The sequence below is a fragment of the Topomyia yanbarensis genome, chromosome 3, assembly GCF_030247195.1.
Source record: "Topomyia yanbarensis strain Yona2022 chromosome 3, ASM3024719v1, whole genome shotgun sequence".
In the NCBI taxonomy this organism is placed as follows: Eukaryota; Metazoa; Arthropoda; class Insecta; order Diptera; family Culicidae; genus Topomyia; species Topomyia yanbarensis.
Genome location: NC_080672.1, coordinates 1,404,480 through 1,426,137, shown reverse-complemented (window position 1 = coordinate 1,426,137; position 21,658 = coordinate 1,404,480). Strand labels below are relative to the sequence as shown.

Here is a 21,658-nt window from a genome sequence, read left to right as displayed (position 1 = left end):
TATGACCTCATGATGGTGTGCACATCACGGAACATCATGCCAACGATATCCCATTTATTTTTTTGAGATTTCTATGAGGCAGCTGACATTAGCATATGATTGCAGTAAACTTATTACTGTTACTTGGCACTCGCTCCGTACATGGCTGGGAGAAAATAAGTAAAGAAAAAATAAAATGGTCTCACCAGCAATACTGAGTGTCCAGAGTAGCCGCAAGTATTGCAACTTGCCAACAGCTGTACACTAGTGTAGCTCTTGCAGTTTTGTTAGCGGATCCGTGGTATCGTCGATCACTCTAAAGTCCATAGTACTTCAAACATACTTCCTCATCGATCAGACTTTTTAGTTCCTAAAACCTTGCTCAAAATAGCTTCAACTGCTGTTCCGTGTGCGCTTCCAGATAACTTTTGAATTTTCAAGAGCATCTTCCGGTACGATTCTGGTACAAGGGAGAGATCTTCACCCAGGAGCAGTTTCCACAATTTGTTCTTAATAACCACAAAACATCAGTTACAAAACACAACACTGTACTATAAAAACCTTTTCGAGTATTAAATCGCGTAAAAAGATCTATTCACCGTTTCTAACACAATTGTGTCGGAGAAATATGGAAACAGCGAACAGTCGTTATTTTTCGTCCGCTTGGTACCGTAGCTTGCTGTGATCTCCTGAATAAAGATTCGCCATCTTATCCCTACTAAATAAAATGGTTTGGCAACATTATTTTCTGCAAACTAGTATTACTGTCACAGCGTTAACTTCAGTTGACTCGTATACTACAGCTACTGCAGAGTTGCAACGTCGATAATTTGTTAATCATGAAGTGCTGTATGAAGTTTTGTACCAGTAAAACTACCGCCGGTTTTAAAAATATTGTTTTTTTTTCACTTCCTGGTAAACTACGACCTTCGTGCGCAATGGGTTGCTTTTTACCAGAATATTACAACATTACGGTCAGCTGCAATGGTTGAAGCAACTTTTAGTAGGCACCGTAGTGATGAAAGTTATATGTTTTACCTTACCTTAGAGATTCGATTCAGAAAGTTATTCAAAATATTTTAACTCACTATCACAATACTTTCCAAAATTCATTTATCAGATTGCAACATTTGACAAGTCTTCTGCTCGATTGGAATGACATTGACAGGTCTCGTGCTTGATTGGAATGACACTGATAGATAAATGATAAACAATCGATTGACGTGTCGAGTCTTTATCCAGAGGAATTCAGCATCGATAAGGTATCAGCATGTTTGCTTCGTTCTTAAGAAACAGTAACAATCTGGTTTGGAAAATGTAAAATACTTGCGTTTGAGCGAAGTGAAAAGTCGTGTAAAACGCACCCTTATTCACCCTATCATTTGACCTAATGCGTGGAATAGAGAGAGCAGACACTGCCGTAACTAATGTGTTCAAATGGGTGGGATGAATACAGGACCTAAGATGAACTAGGGTACAGGTACTCTACCAGTTGAAGTTTTCTTTTAATATTTCAATAGTGACTGCTTATTGCTATTTGCAACTAGCTACCCGTTATACAGCCATTTACCCTTCTTGACATGGGTAACTATCGTGGAATAACAACATTGAACGCTGTGTCGAGCTGGTGATTACAGGGCCCTCTTAAGACCACTCGGGGCCTTTGGTCACTGTTGAACTAAGGGGCCCCCATCATTGAACAGGTGTAAATAGATAGATATATTCCAAATTTGAACCAAGTAGGCCAACAAACCATTCAAATAAATGAAGAAAATACATAGTTATAGATTCCATCGCCAAGTGGCATTATGCACAAGATGGTCTGAGTTTATCTGAAATTTTATTAGCAAGTGACTGTATCATTAGGCTACCATACGGTCGGCCAGGGGTGCTAAAATCTTGATATGCTTTATAAAAAAGTGAGGTTAAGTCATAACATAAGTCAGGAAAGGAGTATCATTCTCAGGTACACACAAGATTGTTTGAAAGTCGAACTGAAAAGAAAGCCAAAGTAGACAGCCAAGAGGCGCATAATTGAGACTCTACCAAAGGCGCCAGCAGACTAAGATATGGTCCTGGTAGTCCAGAATAATTGGACCTAGCGTCAATCCGGCTCTTGCTTAGTCCTGTCACTAAGTTAGTGTTGGATTCTGATGAGACAAATTCGAAACCCAAATTCCATAGGGGAGAGTGGGTACACTTGATCCCACTTTTCTTTTTTTCTCATAACTTTTCAATAAAATAAAAATTTAAATTGCGAAATTCGCTATTTTGTAGTCAATTTGAATTGAAAGAGCTATTAATAATATGTAAATCAGAATACTATGTCCTGTCAGTATTATGAACAATTTTGGAAATCATGGCAAAACGAGGTTTTTGTAAAAACGTGTGGTAACTTGATCCCCTGCCTACTAGGGCTAAAGAAACAAAGCACACTATGATTATTAGACACGAATGTTCCGCTAATTACCTGTCCTGACAAATTCATTAATTGGACTACCTTTTTAGATGCACGACAAACTTTAATCGCAATAGAAAGTCAAGACAAGTGTTTGCGGTAAATCAATACTGTTTAATTGGCATTTCCAACCTTCAGTAACTTATACCATAATTTATTCACGCAAAAATACGATGTGAATAAATTATGGTATAAGTTATGGTATGATGTTTTTTCTATTTCTATACATTTCGAAAGTGTTTGAGAGAGCTAATGATAGGGATCAAGTGTACCTAGTGTTACAGGGATCAAATATACCTATTGTATGAGGTGAACAAAATTTATTTTTTTTGTATGTGTTGTGAAACTTTTTATTCGAAAAACGTTTTTTTTCTACACAAAGCTCTTAGAAAGTAATCGTACTTGAAAATATTCATATATAATTAGTTCACCGATCTCATATAACCATTTCAAAAAATTGTAAAAAGATCTTCTAGATAGATATCAACACATATTTTCTAAAATATTGTACAACTTTTCCAGTCCAAATGTTATACATTAGATTTGTTTTTAAAACATCATAAACTACCAAATATTCGATTTTCTTTTGATATTGTGGTAACTTTTGATGTATAGATTATGAGATATGGCCAGGGAATCAAATATCCCCATGGATCAAGTGTCCTCACTCTCCCCTATCTAATGCAGACGATCCTTGTCGAAGAAGACGTACAGCAGTCTCACCAAAGCCGACACTAGTTTGAAGGGGCACACCATTTTGTCCCGCCCGGTTCGATTGTCATTCGAAATCTTCGCTCACTGGATCAAGGGGTCCTTGGAACAGCCAATTCCGTCTGTTGTAGATCAGATGAAGTTATGGGTCGGCACTGTCATGCATACGGTAAAATGTACCACCCTGTGAGTTTCGTTTCCAGTGTTCCGCTCGTCGCACCATTTCTTGGTAAGCCGTTCGGCTCTTTCACTCTCGAATGAACGTATACACATATATAAGCTGATTGTCATCTGTTTGAAGGAATGAGTAGTCAGAATAAAGTCACCAGTTGAGGTAGAAGCCATAGCTCGGCAGTTCGTGTCTTTTAGTGACAATAAATAATAGAGGTGCAGAAACGGTTTTTCATTTTCTGCAAGATTGCGATTAAAGGTTTGGTCACAACATAATTTGGTGCCGTGACCAGGATTCTACGGCCTGTACGTGGCAATTTACCGTCACTACAACGCCGTCCTTCAGTAGATCCATGCATGCTAAGTTCGAATCAATAACTACACCATCGATATCATCTTTGTGAGCGGACATGTAGACGCATTAGTTCTTCTTAAAAGTCTTGTCGCCAGTAACGTCATTTGTTTGCTTTAGACAAAATATCACATTTCTTTTTTTTGTATACAACAAATATTTTCAATTCGAAATTTTTTTTTTTATTTTTATTTGAAAATCTCAGTTCATAAATTAAAAGCACCAGAGAGGCAACTTTTGTCAAAACAATTTTTTTTGCGAGAAGATACAACATCAGTTGTTTCATTCCTTTTTTAAGACCAATAAAAGCAGCCTTTTCAAACCCCAGTATCAAATCAAATCCAGAATGTTCCAAGTTTCATAAAGGGTGGCAGCAGATCTCGACGATCATTATATCCTAAGCCATTTACCATTCAAAATTATAATTCAATTTCTGAAGATTCTAAGGGTCCTTTGGTGTTTTTTTCGCGGATGCAAATTTTTGCACTTTAATCATCTGAATAGATGCTCTCTCCGTCGCCTTCAAACAACTAGCGTCAACTGATTTCGTAAATATACAGTAAAAGATTTGTGGTTAGGATTTACGTGATATGACGAAAGTCAAACATGGATTAAGTAGGGAGTAGGTGTGCCATTTCCATGTACACAAATTATTTTTTGAAGGTGGAACTGAAAAAGAAAGTAAACCCAAAAGCTGTGCAAAAGTGAGACACCGCGAAGGGCGCCAGAAGACTACGCTACGGCTCTGTCTATCATGCGCAGAATTTCCAAAAAATCCTGGACACCCTAAGGTAAAGATAGTGGCGTTTAAAATGATAAAGCAGAATATGGCAGAGAAGAGTCGTGTTTAAATCTAAGAATTCTAAAAAAAACATATTGTAAAAGCCACAGGAAAGATAAAAGGACATTTGAAGGTTAGAACTAAAGAAATATTGTTGACGTTATTCTTAACAGCACTTGCATAATATAGCAAAAACCGAACAGAATTAACATGTGGTAATCTGACCTTCATAGTTGCATGACGTTGTTTATGAATGAAGAGTGCTTTCGCCAAGAGGGAATGCATTTGAACGTTGGCTTGACCAGTAAAGAAAATCTTTGTATTCCGTGATGAGTTTAGGTGGCTTTCGTAAAGAAAGCGCGAAATTTCCGGTGGTTAACTAATGGACCTGACTGCTGTTTACCACAGCGTGTCTAAGTTTAATTCAAGCCATCCTCCGTAAGGGAAGTGGCTCACATTTTATTGCGTTCCGCGTTTGACAATAAACTGAGATTTTCAAATTTATTTTAGAAAAAATCGTGTAAATTTACGTCTCCTGACCCTGACATATACGAGCATCAAAAATGACTTAGTTTTACGTTTGATTTTAATTTTACATGACGTTGAATTTCGTAAATCATGTAATTTTACTCCACATATAGCGTTTGTTCTGAATGGTAGCAAGTGTAATTTTATGTCATTGCGCATATAAAGTATAGGTTTCATGTAAAATTAAATGGAACACGGTAATGTTCCGTCATTTCATAAATTACGGTTTGCTAAATTATGTCACATTTGCAATTACGTCAACGATAAAATTCAGATTTTTTTGGTGTGTACATTATAAAATTTCAATCATTTTACCGCGTGTTCAATAAAAAAATGAGATTTTTATCAGTCATGTAGTTAAAAAACAAAAAAAAAATCAGCGGATTCAGTATTTTTTTTATTGAAAACATAATGTTTATTCTTCAAAAAAACGTCAATGAATATTGAAGAAGGGGCCCTGGTCAGCCGTACGACGCAACTAAGTCGCGATGCACTCACAAGAGCACTGGATGGCACTGACGTCCATCTTCCGGATACAATTCCGGATCCTGGTGATCAACTGTATCCTTGGCCCCCCATTTATTTTTGTACACAAGGGCACTGAGGGAGCCAAAAAAAAAATCCTCAAAGGGTGACACCGGGGCAAGTTTTTTTTATATAATTCATTTATTTGACACAGCTCATAGCGGTAGCTTAACGGAGCCGTGGATCTTTTATATGTTTACAAATGTAAAAATAAACATATAAACAAATATTATTATAATATTGGATCTCGTGCGCGCAACTTTTTAGTGCGAGCGGAGACCTTCTTACGCGGGGTTTGCTGGCAATCTACATCTGGGGGGTCATTTAATTCTTTTTTGTTTTTCACGTCCAGGTCGAAGCCGTCTAGGTGTCCGCGATCAGATGTTTTTCTCTGTTTCTTGCACTTATTGTTGACCTGCGTAAATCTGTCACTGTTATTGTTATCCTTGCCAATGTTGCTTCCAGTTGATTTTGCGGTACTGGATGCTTTTTTGTGGTTGTCATTATGGTCTGTGCAACTGCTGCCACAAATTTGGCCACCGTTTGTGGTTCAGGCATTGGTATTGAATACTCTGTTTTGGGTTGGTTTGCCGTAGTGAGTTGGCAATCGGTTGAGATGCATTGTCCTCTGCATCTTCCGCGCAAGGTTGTCCATGATGAGCTGTCTTATTTCAATACTTGCACGTAGGAGTTTGCCCCTCATGGGTGCATAGCGTAGTTTTCATAATTGTAGTTCCGTGAGTTTTGAGTTTTATTGTCAAGTAGGAGGGTATAGGCCTTTCAACCCACATCCTCACTACAAAAACGCCTTTAGGAGTACCCGGGAAGAAGTTTCTCCAAGTATCAGGAGTAACGGATTCTACTTCTCCGTATTGCGACATGCATTTTGCAATTGGCTCAGGAGGGGTACGAGGTGATAGGTCATATAACCTTACATCTATATAATCATTCTTAATATATATACGGGAATCTTAATTCCAACGTTGTCACTTTCAACCACGTGTTTTAAGTTGTTCTTCAAAACGAAACGCTCGGCTTGTGCTGACGTGTTGAATGATATTAACACTGCACTACGAAGATGATTATACTGAAGGTGCAACACTTCCGTAAGTCTAAGGTGCATTTTTACCTTCAGAAGGTATTCCACTTCACTAAAACTCTGTCGTTTTAAACAAAATTTAAAGTCAACGACCGCTGCGTTGGGTCGGAGTAGAGCTTTTTCGTCAGCTTTACTCATGATGACAAGAATAATCCGACGTTTCCTTTGTTCTCGAGACAATGCACACTAGATCGAGAGGCCTGTTGTTCACTTGGCTCGATTGTACGTGTGACTGCGGCAGAAGTAGAAAGTAGACTGACCGGGGCAAGTTGGTCGGGTTCCTTTGTTTTGGCACGTACGGTATCTTATTCTGCTCAAGATACTCCAGCGTCTTTTTGGCGTAATGGGAAGACGCCTGGGCCGGCCAGAAGACGTACTTCCCATCCACAAGATGCTCCTTTAAGAACGGCAGAAGAATGTTCTCAAGACCCTCCTCGTGGTATATTTGTTGATTGATAGATAGACCGCTCAGCTTGAACCACGGCTTTGAAATCCGTCTGTCCGATATGGCGATGTACAGCATTGCTTTTTTCAAATCTATGCTTAAACTTATATTTTACTTCGGGGTGTGTGGCTGACTTGTCGCTGGAATAGTAGCTGTCATTTCCTGGAATGCGGGATTTCGAGAGCGGAAAGTAAATTTCGTCGTCGAGCACGAACGACGTCCCGTGGTAGTTCTTCGTCATCCACCGACACTGCGATTTCACGATTGCTATCTGCTCGTCTGTGTACTCGGGGGACTGAGTCTTCTTCCGACAGATAATGTACTCCATCTTGAGGGTTTGGTGAATCGTCCTATGGGACAAGTGATTTTTTCGGCCGGCGTCACGGAAGCTCGTTCCATCCTTGTTGTCGAACAGCTTTTTCAACGCTGCCATCTTCTTCTTCATCATTATCTCCGCCGGACTTCCGCTCCATGCTCAGTAATGCCAAGATCCGGTAAACTGTACTCACGGGCACGTTTTCGTCTCTAAAGTGGTTTACCGTAATTTTTTTTCCACGATGAACATGCGTTTCGTAAAACCGTACAACACGCTCGCGGAGTGCTTGCTGTTTCGACGCAATCTTCGATTGAACTGACAGCACCCGAGCGAAAAGAAACATGCCTCCCATTTCTAGGGAGACCAGAGAGCAATACTCTTGGAGAGAAAAAAAATTACGAGCTTTACTTTAATTACAGAAAGGTATTAAAATCAATCTCATTTTTTATTGAACACCCGTTATCACCCCATTCCACCTCCTACAGACTTATAACTCTCATTCCCATCGCCTTTACTCACCGTGCATACCAAAATAAGCTAGGGGTGGTGGCTCTGGGTTGCAGGTTTTTTATCCCCCTCACACACCGCACCCCTGCATGCCAAAAAGGTCAGCAAGAAGATACCATTAATGCCGATTAAGCTAATTAAGTATGATATATTTTTTGTTTTAAGTATTTCAGCATCGATACGTAGCTCAACAAGTTCGTGGATGGTGAGCCATTGTATATAGGTGTTCTAAAAATGTAGGAGACATTTTCATAATTATATTGAACATTACCAGCCATGGAATCATAGTTTGGAGAAACGAGAAAGGCACAACCACTAGGTGAATTAAAACAGGTTTTTAGAATTTCTTTTTACAAGTCCGGAATTCCGGTGGTTTGCTACTTGTATTGCGGTAGATACTAACTAGCTAGAATTAGCGCTGGTTTGGCTCGGTACTAATACAATCGGAAGATCGAATTAGCCCACATACGAACAGAGCCGAGGTTTACACATATTGAAAAACTATTTGGTTGCATGATGCACATACATGTACAGCTACCGAAGTTCGGCATTTTACTGTTTAGTATCTTTTCAGTGTTACGGATTTAATAGAGCAATGCGCAATTGCACAAGCGTCTAATCGCACACCGCACAGGAATACAACCGAACTAGCAATTGAACGCGGATTAGCACTATTCTTTGTCGCTATACACTGAACGGACTGGAAACAAAGCACTTGTGTCTCGACCGAGCGCTCGAAAACGAATGATTGCATTCGGTTGATGGCTGTCTAGCAGAGGCCTGGATATTGTACATCAATGGCGTGTAACTATCTCAATCTGTCATGTGATGAAGTTTACAAATTGTGCTCTATCAAAGTGCTTAGGAATTTCCGACAATCGCTGTGAAGCTTTGAAATCATTCAAAGTGTTCAGTAATTACTGTCACGCGTAAGCATTCTACGATTCTTACAATTTTTGCCAATAATCTTCAAAAGGATGCTGCTGGTATGAGAGTCATTTAACTTTAAGAGATCCTAAGTCATGATACTTTCTGGCTCAAAAAAATAAAACAGTGCTCCTATTCCAAAAGATCACCCCTACCAGCATCTTACCTTAGTATTACAATAACCCCATCAAACACGTTAAACCCATTGGCAACGTATCGGAAGGGTCCTTCGGCGACTATCTTCAGCACCATTTCCACGGCAAATATGGCCGAAAAGGCGATATTGCTCGTTTCCACGATTGCGGTCAGCTCTTCCGGCTGGTTGTGGTACTCGATACCCATCGACAGGGTGTTGATGAGAATTGCCAGCAAAATTCCCTGCTGGAAGTATTGGTGTTCCACTAACTTTTTGGTGCAATTGCGAATATATCGCAGGCATATCCGAATATGCCTGCATAGTTTCGCTAGACCACAGTAAGTTTTGGAGTGGTCCTTTGCGTGTTTATCTGCGAGTGCTGCATTCTGGTACAGTTCGTAGCAACAGGAAAACTCATCCATATTGTTAATGTTTGCTGTGTTTTGCGCTAGACAATTGGATGCAGGTGGCGATATTTTTTGTGACACGGTTTTTGCATTATTCTCTTGAATGCTGGGAACTGGTGATTTTTTATTACATGATTCGTTTGTCCTAGTTCTCATTAGGGTCGAGTAAAATGATTCTAGCGTCGTGTGGCCTGTTGGTAGAGCTGCTGAGAACGCCACGGAAAAAGCCAGTAATTCTTGACATGTCATTGCATCTGTTAGACACAGCTCCGAATAATCGTTAATAACAGATGTCATTGTTTGAAGCGACTGGGGTAAGTTTACCTGAAACAAATCAGACAATCAGTATTATCATACCTTTTTGATAGATGCCATGAAACTAATACCTGCCAAATTCCAGCATCACTTGTCTGAGTCATTTTTTCTAAACAATACACATTTTTATCAGCCGTTGGTTCTGGAATCGTTGGGGATGTATGATGCTTTACACACTCATCGAACATTACGGATGATTTTCTTCTACCTGTCGATGACGCACTCAGTGAATTGGTTGAGGATTGATTCTGAAAAAAAGAAATTTCAGATAACACAATCTATCGGAGTAAAATACTAACACACATTTTCGTTATTAGGAACCTTCAGCAATACTACTTTTTGTCTATCCTCAGTGTTTGCATAGTTTGAGCAGTTATTGAGCGCATTATTTTTGATATTTTCTGCCGAAACCATTTCAGATACATCTGACGATGAATGTTTGTCACTGCAAACGGATGATGGTTTCATGTTCCTAGATACAATGGAACTCGGAGAATAAACCTCCTGATTGTTTTTGTGAATACTGCTGTTCGATAGTGACTTGACTCTTGGGCATTTGGGATGATGTGCTTTCAATCTGTTGGGTGATAGTGTTAATGTTTCCGGAGTGTGCGATAATAATCCTTCCTTTCTGTGTTGAAACTGATATCTGAAAATAAGTAGATTCGGGTTGTAGTTTTGTCGTTAGTTTTCGGAAAATCAGAAACATTAACACTATTTGCAAAGTGGTAATAATTATATTTTTACTTGGTGATTAAGCTCAAAAAAGTCAAACATGTGCATGTAATTCAAGAATCATGCATGTAATCAAGCAAAAAGTCAAAGAAAACATTTTCCTTCCATTATTATCTAGCGAAATTATTGATTGGCGACATTAATGTTAATCCAAGAATGTAACTCGATAGTAAAGTTTGCAACAAGTGGCAATATTTTCCACTTGGATTAAACTTCACTACCGTACTAATTTTTCATTGCTCTATTTGTGCAATTAGTGCAACCGATCTAATGGATTACTACGGAAAATGAAAACCAAACATTCATACTTATACAATCGTAACTTCTTAATGAGGCGACGCTTGAATCGTCTGTACAAATGAGCGATGTATTTGACGATTTCAGCGTAGCAGGTTGTTGGTTCCGAGTTGTTTGTACTGGATGCCAGTGTCGATGTTGAGGTGAACCGAGCTCGTTCCTGTCGCATCCGTTCCATTTCTCGTTTTTTAGTTTCCGAAAATTGAGTTGCTATGACGACTAGGCAGAGGTTTATCATGAAAAACGATCCAATCTGGAAATGATAAGTAAAATTAGCATGTTTAAAATACTTTTTGAAGGAAAATTTCAATCCAAACGATGGAGCTATTTAACATTTTGAGATTTTTAAGATGATTACATAAAGAACGCTACCTGATGTATTCAAAAACAGGTCTTTTTTTATTCAGTTCGTTTATTTGATAGGCACAAATGCGTTAGCTTGATGGTGCCAATTCTCTTTTCTCTTTTTTAATATCTTAAAACTAGAAATACAATTCGGTATTGAAGAGTGGGCAAAATAGTTTTATTCGCCCTTCGCCAAACCAGACAACATGCTCGATGTCGTGATAGCACACAAACGCATAGACATTATACGAGTGCAATCCCGACGCACATCCATTCCCCCGAACCAAGGCATCGTTGATACCCTCAGGGTAATAGAATGTAGCCATCGTCCATGTTCCCTCGTGGAGTAATACGAGTTTTACCTAGTGTTGAGTGTACTCTGACACCTTACCTCCTTCATTATCCGAGAAAGAGCAATGAGGGACCCAAACATAGGTAATCTGATAAAAATTTTCAGCTAAACTATTCAGTGACTCGACTCAATTGTCGAGGAGGAATAGGATCATTTTCTCGAACAAAATCCGGATACAGGACAGCATTACAATCGATCGATACGAGTTATGCTCGGAGGATGGATTTCCGGGTTTTTCTATGGCGAGGTCGTCCATTTGCCTTCAGTCATGATGTGCGATGTTACCCTAGACAAACTTATTTATTCATTATACAATGATAATATTCAGCATGCGTCTCTTGGCAGAATCTGGCAGATTCTTTAATAAGTTAAATTTGATTCTGTCTGGCCCTGGGACTTTATTGTTATATGATAAGAGAGCAAGAGAGAACTTCACCATCGAAAACGGTGTTTTGTTCTCGTCGTTGTAAGCGACCGCGGCACGGTAAAGCTTCTGAACAGGGGCGGAATCCAAACAAACCATCTTGGCCGAATCGAATATCCAACGGTTCGATTATTCCACGCTCTCATTAGTACTGTTTCGGTTTCGTAAGCGCCGGCCCGTTCCTCAAAGAGCGCTCATCGATGTTTCTCTCGTTAATTCGTCAACAAACTGGCGCCAGTAAGCACGTTTCTTGGCTTCCATCAAACTCTTTATTCGCGTTTCTAACGTCGCGTACTGTCGATATCTAGCGGGTAACCCGTTGTGCCGGATGGTTTTATACGCGGTGGCCGGTCAGAATGGGATCTTGTAACTAATATCTTAGTGATGATCCTATAATTGATAGACCATACAAATATCAAGCAAAATACCTCAATGAAAACGCCTAAATAGAAACTGATGAAAATGTTGTTTTCCGTTTGTCACTAGCAGGCCAGAATCGTTTTTTTTGTGCATTTGATTTTTTTGGATTATGAATTATATAAAAAAGCCACTAAGTAGGATTAGTAATATTTTTTTTTAAATTTGGTAAGTTATTGGCTATTTATAATGTACATTTGGGTATTGAATTGAATGGTGTCAATAATTTAGAAACCATCAGCTTTGGAGGTTTAGCATCTTCGAAGTATTTTACGACGTAAAACGGTACAGCTTATGTAAAAATATTTTTTTTTGATCAATCCTCCCAGTTGGATGCATTACTAATTCAAATCGAATTTAGTTCGAGACTTGGTGTCTTCAGCAAAGTTTTTAAAAATGTTATTGAAAATAACTTGAAGGTTGAAGATATGAATGCAACCCGTATTTGTGTATTACTGGCCATATTGTTCTACGATTTCCCTTACTTCCGGTGATAGACCCCAACAAAGAATTTACGAGAGCACCTTGTAAGTGACGTTCAGTAATGTATTTAATCGGTAACTAGTTGCAACAATCCCGCTTAAAACTATTTTTTATAGATGGGACATACTCCTCCCTACATACAATACTGTGGTAAAATCTCCTCCTTTCATATCTTCAAAAGCGCCCAGTGGAGTGCTCTAGCCAATTCCTCTCCTCTGTGTTTGAGTTGCTCACATGGAATTTGTTCATTGCCAGCGGTTTCATCATTATTCAATCGTCCTATCCTCTCATGATTCTTAGGTAGATCCGGTGTTGGGAATCTGTCGTCGGCTGAGCGTGTCGCCAGGCTGATTTTTGCAATACTCTTGTCGTCTACTGCTTCGCTATTCAGGTGTTCGTCATAATATACTATCACCTCACAATCGACCGTGAGAATTTCTGCACATTATTTATAATGATGTGCACTGTACAGACTGTCCTGTGCGATAACCGATTTTTAGAATGCTCCCGGCCTATCTGGGTGTTTATGCCACCGTCATAGACATGCTCCAGCTGCGCATAAAATGCATCTTTCTCAACTTCGTGAGGTCAGTGCACATTGATAATACTGTAGTTGAAGAAAAGGCCTTTGATCCACACTACACACATCCTTTCGCTGTTCGCCTGCCACTCAGTCCAGTTCTTTTGTTGTGCCGTTTCTCGATGCCCGCTTTTCTACACCTTCTGTACCGCGTAGCAAAGCTCCTCTAATGCTACGGTTTCTAAGTTGCGAGTTTTCAGCCCATACTTTTCTTCTTGATTGTTCGTAACGGGGTATTTTCCATGACATTGGTTGGGCTTGACCTAACCTCGTAGTCCGCCACCCAACATAACTGACACCTGCGACAGGTATTTAGTTCTGCTTATGGTTGCATTGTGTGCGATTCCGCGAAGTTCCGAAGGCAAATAAGTCACCCTCTAAATGAGTGTATTTGATGGTTCAGCTCATGGTCCACGGAGCAGAGAGAGACGGACAGGTAGACGAACCTTGTCAAGGAGAAGGTAGTTCGGTAGAGCAGATTCTGCGAAGCTCTTCTGATATCAGTCCGAGTTGACATATGCTTTCTTCTCGTTAGCAAACTCGAATCAGAGACGATCACACAGACTTCAACCCGATTAGCTGATACATATACTCTGTACTCCTTCGTGTCGGGCCCGTAGCCAGCAATATCATTTGCCTGTTTCAAATTATTTACCAGGGTTTATCAGGGTGAATTTTCGATATTTCTGTCACGGACGAATACCGTTCCGTCAGAACTCGAGAAGTTTGCAATAGAGTTAAAAAGAGGATCTTATGAGGCCCGGTCGACGAGCCTGCGTATATCTCGAGCCGAGGAGTCGGTTTTATTTCGACCTTCATCTCACTTGAGATGAATGATTGTCAGAGGAAGTTGTTTGTGCACGGGCCTAGGTTCCAGTGCAAGATAATAGAAGAAACTAGAATGGAATGTAAAACAGTAGCCGTACTTAAAGACATTGTACAAGCGAGCCACAATATAGCTACTACGCCACACACACCCCTTTTCCTTACATAACAATGTGTCTGACATGAGCAAATATAAAAATACGTTTTTCAACACACTAACCTTGCCCGTGTACCACGAAACTACTTGGGGAAGCTAGAACATTGTCCTATACAATCCAATTTTTACGGAATGACATCTGTAGTTCTTATTTTGTGCTCTTCACTTGGAGTTTCTTATTTTTCTTCTTCCTATTTTCATTGCACTTTTTCAAATGCACTTTAATCACACATCACTGCAAAATACACCCGCAAAACTTTAATCGCTTACTAACAAAACTACAAATTTTCTGCCACTGTGCAGATGGCCGAGGGAAAATGTCCGAAAACTCTCATTTGTGCGTTTGAATTTTCACTTCGAATTCCATTTTTTCAATGGAATGTAAACAAGCGAGTCGGTGCCTAGCAAGCGTGCGTTCCTGGCTTCCACATATCTTACGTGTTTTTTGAGAAGGGCCAATAAGCATACTGTCAAAATTCACTTTGAGAGGAAATTCTGGACAAACCATTAATAAATCACAGCAACGGACGAAAGAGAAAACTTTTCTCTTTCATAAAATGTAGCATCTATTCTTGGCAAGTTAAGGTTTGTTCGGAATTTTCCCTCAAAGTTAATTTTGACAGCATGCTTATTGGCCCTGCTAAAAAAACACGCGAGATATCTTCACCTTAACTTCAGCTGAATGTACCGTTCGCACTTCACACAGTAGCAGCAGATAAGGAAACACTTGTAAAACTTTTTGCTTCCTAGCACTTCCTCTCCTGTGAGTAACGGTAGGTACTGTTCCGGGAATTCCTTGGACACAGTTAAACAAAATTGTCCAGGTACAATAGATCATCTACGATCAGTTTTCAAAGCAATATTGCCGTATGTGATAATGCACTTTTTCTGTTAGAATGTACGGGAGAAAATCGATTCAGCTTTTCGTTGGTGTCTTTGTTCTCAAATGCGCATTCCACTTTGACAAGCAGTTCGTCCAGTGTCAAATTTATCAATCCTAGTATGTTTATTTTAAATTTGTTTGCTATTAGTCCTGCCTTTTCTAGTTGTGATCACCATTAACGTAGAAGAGGGAATGTTGCTAAACTGTTTTGAAAAAACCGGATTTCCTTACTTTTCTACTGGCCACAGATGAATCCCTAGGGTTGTCACCTCTCCGGGTTTGACCCGGAGACATCGGTTTTTGAGGGCGATCTCCGGACCTCCGTATTTTACATCAATTTCTCTGGGCTCGGTGAAATGACAGATAATTCAAACTGTTTTAGTACTATTTTTTTCAAAATGTTTGAAAAGTGTTAAATTCCTTCAATTTAACGAAATCACCTCACTGTTGCTGATGCTTATATGCAGCTGCCGCTTGATAGGATGGCGGTAGGTCTAATTCAGCCGGCCGGATTAACATCTAACGATTTATTCTCAAGTTAACGTTTGCTGCTCCTTTAGCGATCCATAGATATTGGCTACAGAGGTGAGTATTGCTCCTATGTTGGGATCTCCCTAGCGACTGTGACGAAAAACTGGATTCTTCGCTCCCTACAAAGAATCCTGGAGGACACCGCAGTATGATTCCCAGACAGTGCTGATATTCTGCTTCTCTGCTCTTCCTGTTACCTATGTTGGAGGCCAATGCTCGTTCGGCCTATCCTCCACAGCGAGAGTGACTGGTGCTTTTGTATTCTATGCGATTAGCCGGAGAAGTGAAATTCTATACCAAACTAAATCTACAAAACCGTTACAAATGTGAAAAATTTACAGCGTAATGTGAACGGCAAATGTGAGTTTATTTTAGTAATATTTCAATTAACCAGCGCTGAATTGATACCCTGACTAGTTTCACAAGGAATAAATGAGGGCTACTTATCATTTTTAACTCATTGGGTAATAAAAAGCGACAAATGTCGAGCAATCACTTGAATCATCACATTTCTGTTTGATTCCTGCGAATACTCATATATTCCTTGAAGTCTACTACCAGGTTAGTAAACCTCTCCGGGTCGCAGCCTTGCCAGAGGTGGTAACCCTATGAATCCCCGAAATTTGAACAATTGCTACATGTGTGGAAAACATTTTCAAACAGGTATGTAGCCCGTCTAAAACAATTTTTCAGTTCTAGTAAAGATCCCCTTTCTATAGGAAAGCCTGTTGCACTACATGTTCTGCGACATCTACACTGGATCCTCACACTGCGAATTGTCTAAGATGACGATAACATTTATCGTAAATTAATATGATGTTGTTCATTACAGTGTTTTTTATTTATCGAATAATTTGTATTGCTACCTTACATATAGGGGAACCTGGGGCTATTAAGATAGTGGGGGTAATTCGGACCCCCTCGATTTCTCAGAAAATAGAAAGACTTTCTGATTATCGTACATATTCGTGAAACGGCTATTCTGAAACATAATTTTGAGAGCTGATTTTGACTCTTTGTTCTTTGTGGAAAGAAAATACAACGTGTTTCGTTTTTTTGCCATTCTCAAAACAAAAATCATTATAATGGACAGACCGTGATTAAATCAACAAATAAAAGTAAAAAAATAAACGGTAAGTGTATTGGAAAGCTTGAGGCTCTTATGGACTTTATGGACTGATTTTTGTTTGGGTGAAAACACAGTTATTTTCGAGACGCTTACCACTTTTGTAGAAAATGAGCGTACGGGGCTATTCGGACCCCCTATTCCGTCAACCACCGTTCAGCGGCTTACGGCTGCGCTCCCATTGCACACGCTACAGCATGGCCGCCAATCGACAGCTGTTACATACTAGATTAAGGTTTTGTAAAGCAATTTTTTTTTGCTTCTTAAGGATTGTCTCTTATAAAGGTTTCATAGGTAAACATAATTTCATTATATAAAAATTAATGAAAAATGACGGTCTGAATTGCCCCGTAGGGTCCGAATTACCCCTACATTGTAAAAGGATGGAAAAACGTGGAGGTTTGCAAATCGTCGTCTAGCGCTGTGATTGAGTGATGCAAATGAACCTTTTATGGTATCAAAATGTAGCTGAGGTTTCAAACTAACAATTAGGTCCTTTGACCGGTAAATTTTTTCACATCAATCCACCTAAAAGAGCGATTTGCTTAAGTAGGTCCCTTATACTATTCAATCTAAAACCATTCCATCGTTTGTAATTTCCGCCCTTTCTGTGTACCCGTTCCAAATCTCGATCTGTACATGTATGTAAGTATTTATGTGTTATTTCAGTGATAACTGATCTGAGTTATGCTTAGAACATAACCTGTAATTATTCGACGACTTCGGAACACATCGCGCAATCGCTGGTTGTGTGTAATCGAGCAAGATGTGCAGGTGACGTTCAAGGAGACGTGATACTGACGGATCAACATCGAATAAGCTGGAAGTCTACATTCGGTCCCGATCATCAAGATCGACTAGACCCGGGCTGTTTGTTCAATGCTTTAGCCAAAGTTATGATAAACCGTTCATATTTAAATACCGACACATACAGCAGCTTTCATATAACCGGAAATACGATTATAAACTGATTGGTCAGCGTTTAAATTGATTCGCGAAGAAGTGAAAAAGATAATTATAAGCAAACGCATGAACAACCAATCAATATTGACGCTTATTGTTTAACACAAGAAGAGATCTAAGCAGGGCATGCAAATTAACACTGGACGGATGACTTGTCAAAGTGGGGTGTGCTTTTGGAAACGCAGTCACCACGTATGTGGCACTCATATACCGTTTGTATTGAACTGACGTAAGTCAACATCTCTGCGGGCACACAAATTATGGGCCCCACTGACAGTTCGGATTGTTCTGCTCATTTTGCTGCAGGCTCGATCCGCACTAGGTCGATACGGCGTGATGCGATCATTAGATGTTTGTAATCGAGCTAAAATATTGGACAATAAATTGATGAAAAGTGTTGTTTTCGACATGTTGATGATTGATAACTAATTTACATCATGAATCATCAATAATAAAACGATTTCGAACATCGCAAAGTCGTGTCGTATGGAATTGATTCTGTCGATTGTGGATCGACCTTAAAACGACGTTTTAGATCTTGGTTTGAAAAACATGGCGGCGTAGCAGATACCTGGCAGTCACCAACAAAAAGCTGAATAGAGAAAAGAATAAGCAACCTGTCACAGACGAAAGCTCGCCTACTAAGATGGCTGCCACGTTCATGTGTACCCGTTTAAACAAATAAAGATACTCCGTTTGGAAAACCCGGATGGAAATGTTACTAAGTGTCATGCCACGGCTATGTTGTATGTGGAAGATAATGAGCTCAACTTAGTGAAAGAAGCCGTCACGGAAAAATATGTTTGGAACTTTTTAAAAAACTACCACGAAAAAACAACTGTGGAGTCTATTCTATTCTAACCCTTACAAAGCCAGTATTGAAGAGCATCCTGGAAAACACTGCAATGATTCTGTAGTGTTTTTCTTGTCAACATTAATATTTGAAGCATATTTTAATATGTCGCAAATATTAAAACGGCCAGGCCTACTGTGCAGAGTTGGGTTTGAAGATGTTTGAATATTATACGGCAATTGAACTATTCATTTAATGAATAATTCAACCAATGAATCGTTTTCAAACTTGAACGAGGAAGAAACGAGGACAACCGTACCGACCGTTTCAGTTTATAGGGGGTTAGGATGAAACGTTGGAAGTGACTTTGCTAAGAAGATTAATGTCACTCCTTTGGTCCTTTGGGATGGGACAGAGGTATTTACACCTTGCCCTGGCTCATTAAGCTTTTACTCGCTCTAACCGTGACGTCTCGGGTATCTTTATTGAAAAAGTAATGCCGGGGAGGAATCAGGCTCCCAAACCCGTTGAAATTAGAATTTTTTTCGAAGCACCCGGATAATCGAATCACTGATAATCGAGTCCGACCTGTACTACTAAACAGTTAAATGTGTTTCAAATAAAATGAACTAGTTACTTACCACGATCAGCAGCACGAAATAAATCCAGTCCCAGAAACTGTGAGCATCTTGCACATAATACATAATATCAGTCCATCCTTCAAGTGATATTACCTGGATAGCACAAATGAAAAGGTTTGTATGTTAAAACATAATCAGTTTGAAACCGATTTTATACTATTTGGAGTATCGATAATAGAAGTTTTTTCGATTTAAAAAGTTTATGTAATTCTACATTTTGAAATTGATGAATGAAATTTGACTCTTTTTATCTTCAAATAGATGATCAATCAAAGTAATGCAATATAATGATTCATATTATCGTTTGGTTACATAATAGTATAGTACCAGAAATATCGCCACCCACGCCAACCCAATATTGTCGAACGATATAGTTCCTTGAAATGGATTGCTTCCCCGTTGCGTGCAATTCGTATAGTATTGATTCCAATTGACGCACGATTTAGATGTAGGGATGTTGTCTGAAAATGGAATCGCTGAAGCTGAAAGAAAAGAAATTGTTTTACTTTTAATCCATCATAATAGAGTCGATAGTTTGATCACCACAAATCGAATTTATTATACTTACCATTGCAAACCAGTGGTCCTACTCGGTACGGTGGTAGATCCTTGCACAAATGCATTCCCGAATCTTCTGGTTTCGAACATATGTAGTCCTGTTCTTTCGAGAACTCGTAGTATAATGATATGCTGTACGATTTTTATTGAATAAAAAAAATAAATAGATGGCCTTTGATTAATTGTCGATACTTTTAAACTTTTTGTTGATATACAAATTGTTATATCATGCATTGTTTCAGTTCTAGACAGTTGACATTGAATATCCTTAAAACTAATTATTTTCTAATTCAACCCTCTAGCATTCACTTAGGATGTCGATGGTATATTAGTATTAAGGAGAATGCTAAAAGGTTAAACTTCAATAACAAATTAATCACTTAAACAAGTTTATCTAAAAGCTTGGTTAATAACTTGTTAGACATATAATATGTAGATTTTACGATTGACTAAACAAAGTTCTATTTTCTATTTATGAGACTTTGAAAACATACTCAATTACCGTGAGTATGAATTTTAAAGAATATTTTCTAGTTATTAAGCATGAGAAATGCAGTTTTTCAAAAATTCTAAATAACATGAAATGTAAAATAAGCCAAAGCTAGCATAATGCGACGGTTACTGTTAAATCACAATTACTGCCATGTAATTAAACATACTTGGAACATGGCAGACTTCATAATACAAGGGCCCCACGTAATTACTCCCAGTCATTCGATTAGAAAGCATTCAAAGTACGGCTTGTCGTTCATCAAAAGTATTAAATATATTAATTTCTGGGGTATTAGTCAAACGAAAATACATTTACGAATTAAATAGAATATTTGGTTTGCACTTTTATCTTTGTTAAGTTTAGAGTTGAGCATAGTCCAAAACAATTCAATTGCGAAAATTTTGAAAAAATAATCATCAGGAGCTTGTTTTTAGTTTTATTACAGTGTTCTGATATTCAAAGCAAACACAGTCGCGGTGAAATGCAAAGTTGGGTGCTGGGTTCATCTCCGACTGATTGAGAATGCTTTGGGACAGAACATTTTTGTTAGCTTAAAAAATTGAACGCGAAACAAAAATTTCAAAACATATTGAAATGTTCATTCAAAGTAGTCGTAGCAAGTAATTTAAAATTCGAAGATTTCAGTTCACGAAAATCAGCTCTGATTCAATAATAACGATGATGGTAGCTCATTCTAGTCATGTACACAAAGATCGATAAGGATTCGTTTTGTATGAATTCCCACAATTTAAATGTTATGGTTATGGTAGTCGGAGGAAAAACCCTCGATCGGAAGCGAATCGAACCATTTTCCTCGAGCGATTTTATTATATTTCATGTTTTTGTTTGATTTTGTTGGAATGGAACAGTATCTCTGTTTTGTATGAATGTGTGAGCCATCCTTGTAGTACTGAAATAATAAAAAACAAAACATTTTCACCATCGTATGTTGTTGGCCTTATTATATATTAACCCTCCGGCACTCGCTCCGTTGTATTTTGTGCAACAACTTCCGAAACTCTAGCGAAATCTTCTTTCAGCACCAGCGACTGCTCATTCGGGGAGCCATTCGCGCGAGTGCCGGAGGGTTAAAAAAATGAAAAATAAAAATTTCATAAAAACATTGAAACATTTATATGTATCTAATCTAGTAATGTGCACACGATTGAAAATGAAATGTTGTCGAAATAAAAACTACGTTGAAGTCTTTTTTTGGGAAGATTTAGCAAGTGTGACAGTTGATAGACGACACCTATACTGAGTTTCTAATAAAACACCGTAACTAATGTTGCCATCGTCAAATTTGAACAGAATTCTTACGAATTGACGCGAACTCGGACTCGGTATTCTTCTGGTATAGCCCTGAAACAAGATCAAAGTGAAAGTGAAAAGTTTTTA

At 38.8% G+C, this 21,658-nt stretch overlaps 1 protein-coding gene across 5 annotated transcripts in view; it reads right to left on the bottom strand.

Moving 5' to 3' along the window:
- Nucleotides 1-21,658, bottom strand: part of LOC131693474 (voltage-dependent T-type calcium channel subunit alpha-1G) — an 83,825-nt gene that overhangs the window by 40,175 nt on the left and 21,992 nt on the right. For 3 of the 5 annotated variants that reach the window (XM_058981326.1, XM_058981323.1, XM_058981324.1), the window contains exons 6-13: nt 21,581-21,622; nt 19,778-19,899; nt 19,537-19,691; nt 19,210-19,302; nt 10,701-10,942; nt 9,961-10,306; nt 9,729-9,905; nt 8,966-9,666 (exon numbers count right to left, since the gene is read on the bottom strand). In XM_058981326.1, the coding sequence (XP_058837309.1) occupies nt 8,966-9,666; nt 9,729-9,905; nt 9,961-10,306; nt 10,701-10,942; nt 19,210-19,302; nt 19,537-19,691; nt 19,778-19,899; nt 21,581-21,622 (1,878 nt within the window). The remainder of the gene's footprint in view (nt 1-8,965; nt 9,667-9,728; nt 9,906-9,960; nt 10,307-10,700; nt 10,943-19,209; nt 19,303-19,536; nt 19,692-19,777; nt 19,900-21,580; nt 21,623-21,658) is intronic. The other 2 variants (XM_058981325.1, XM_058981327.1) reach the window with 2 other exon arrangements.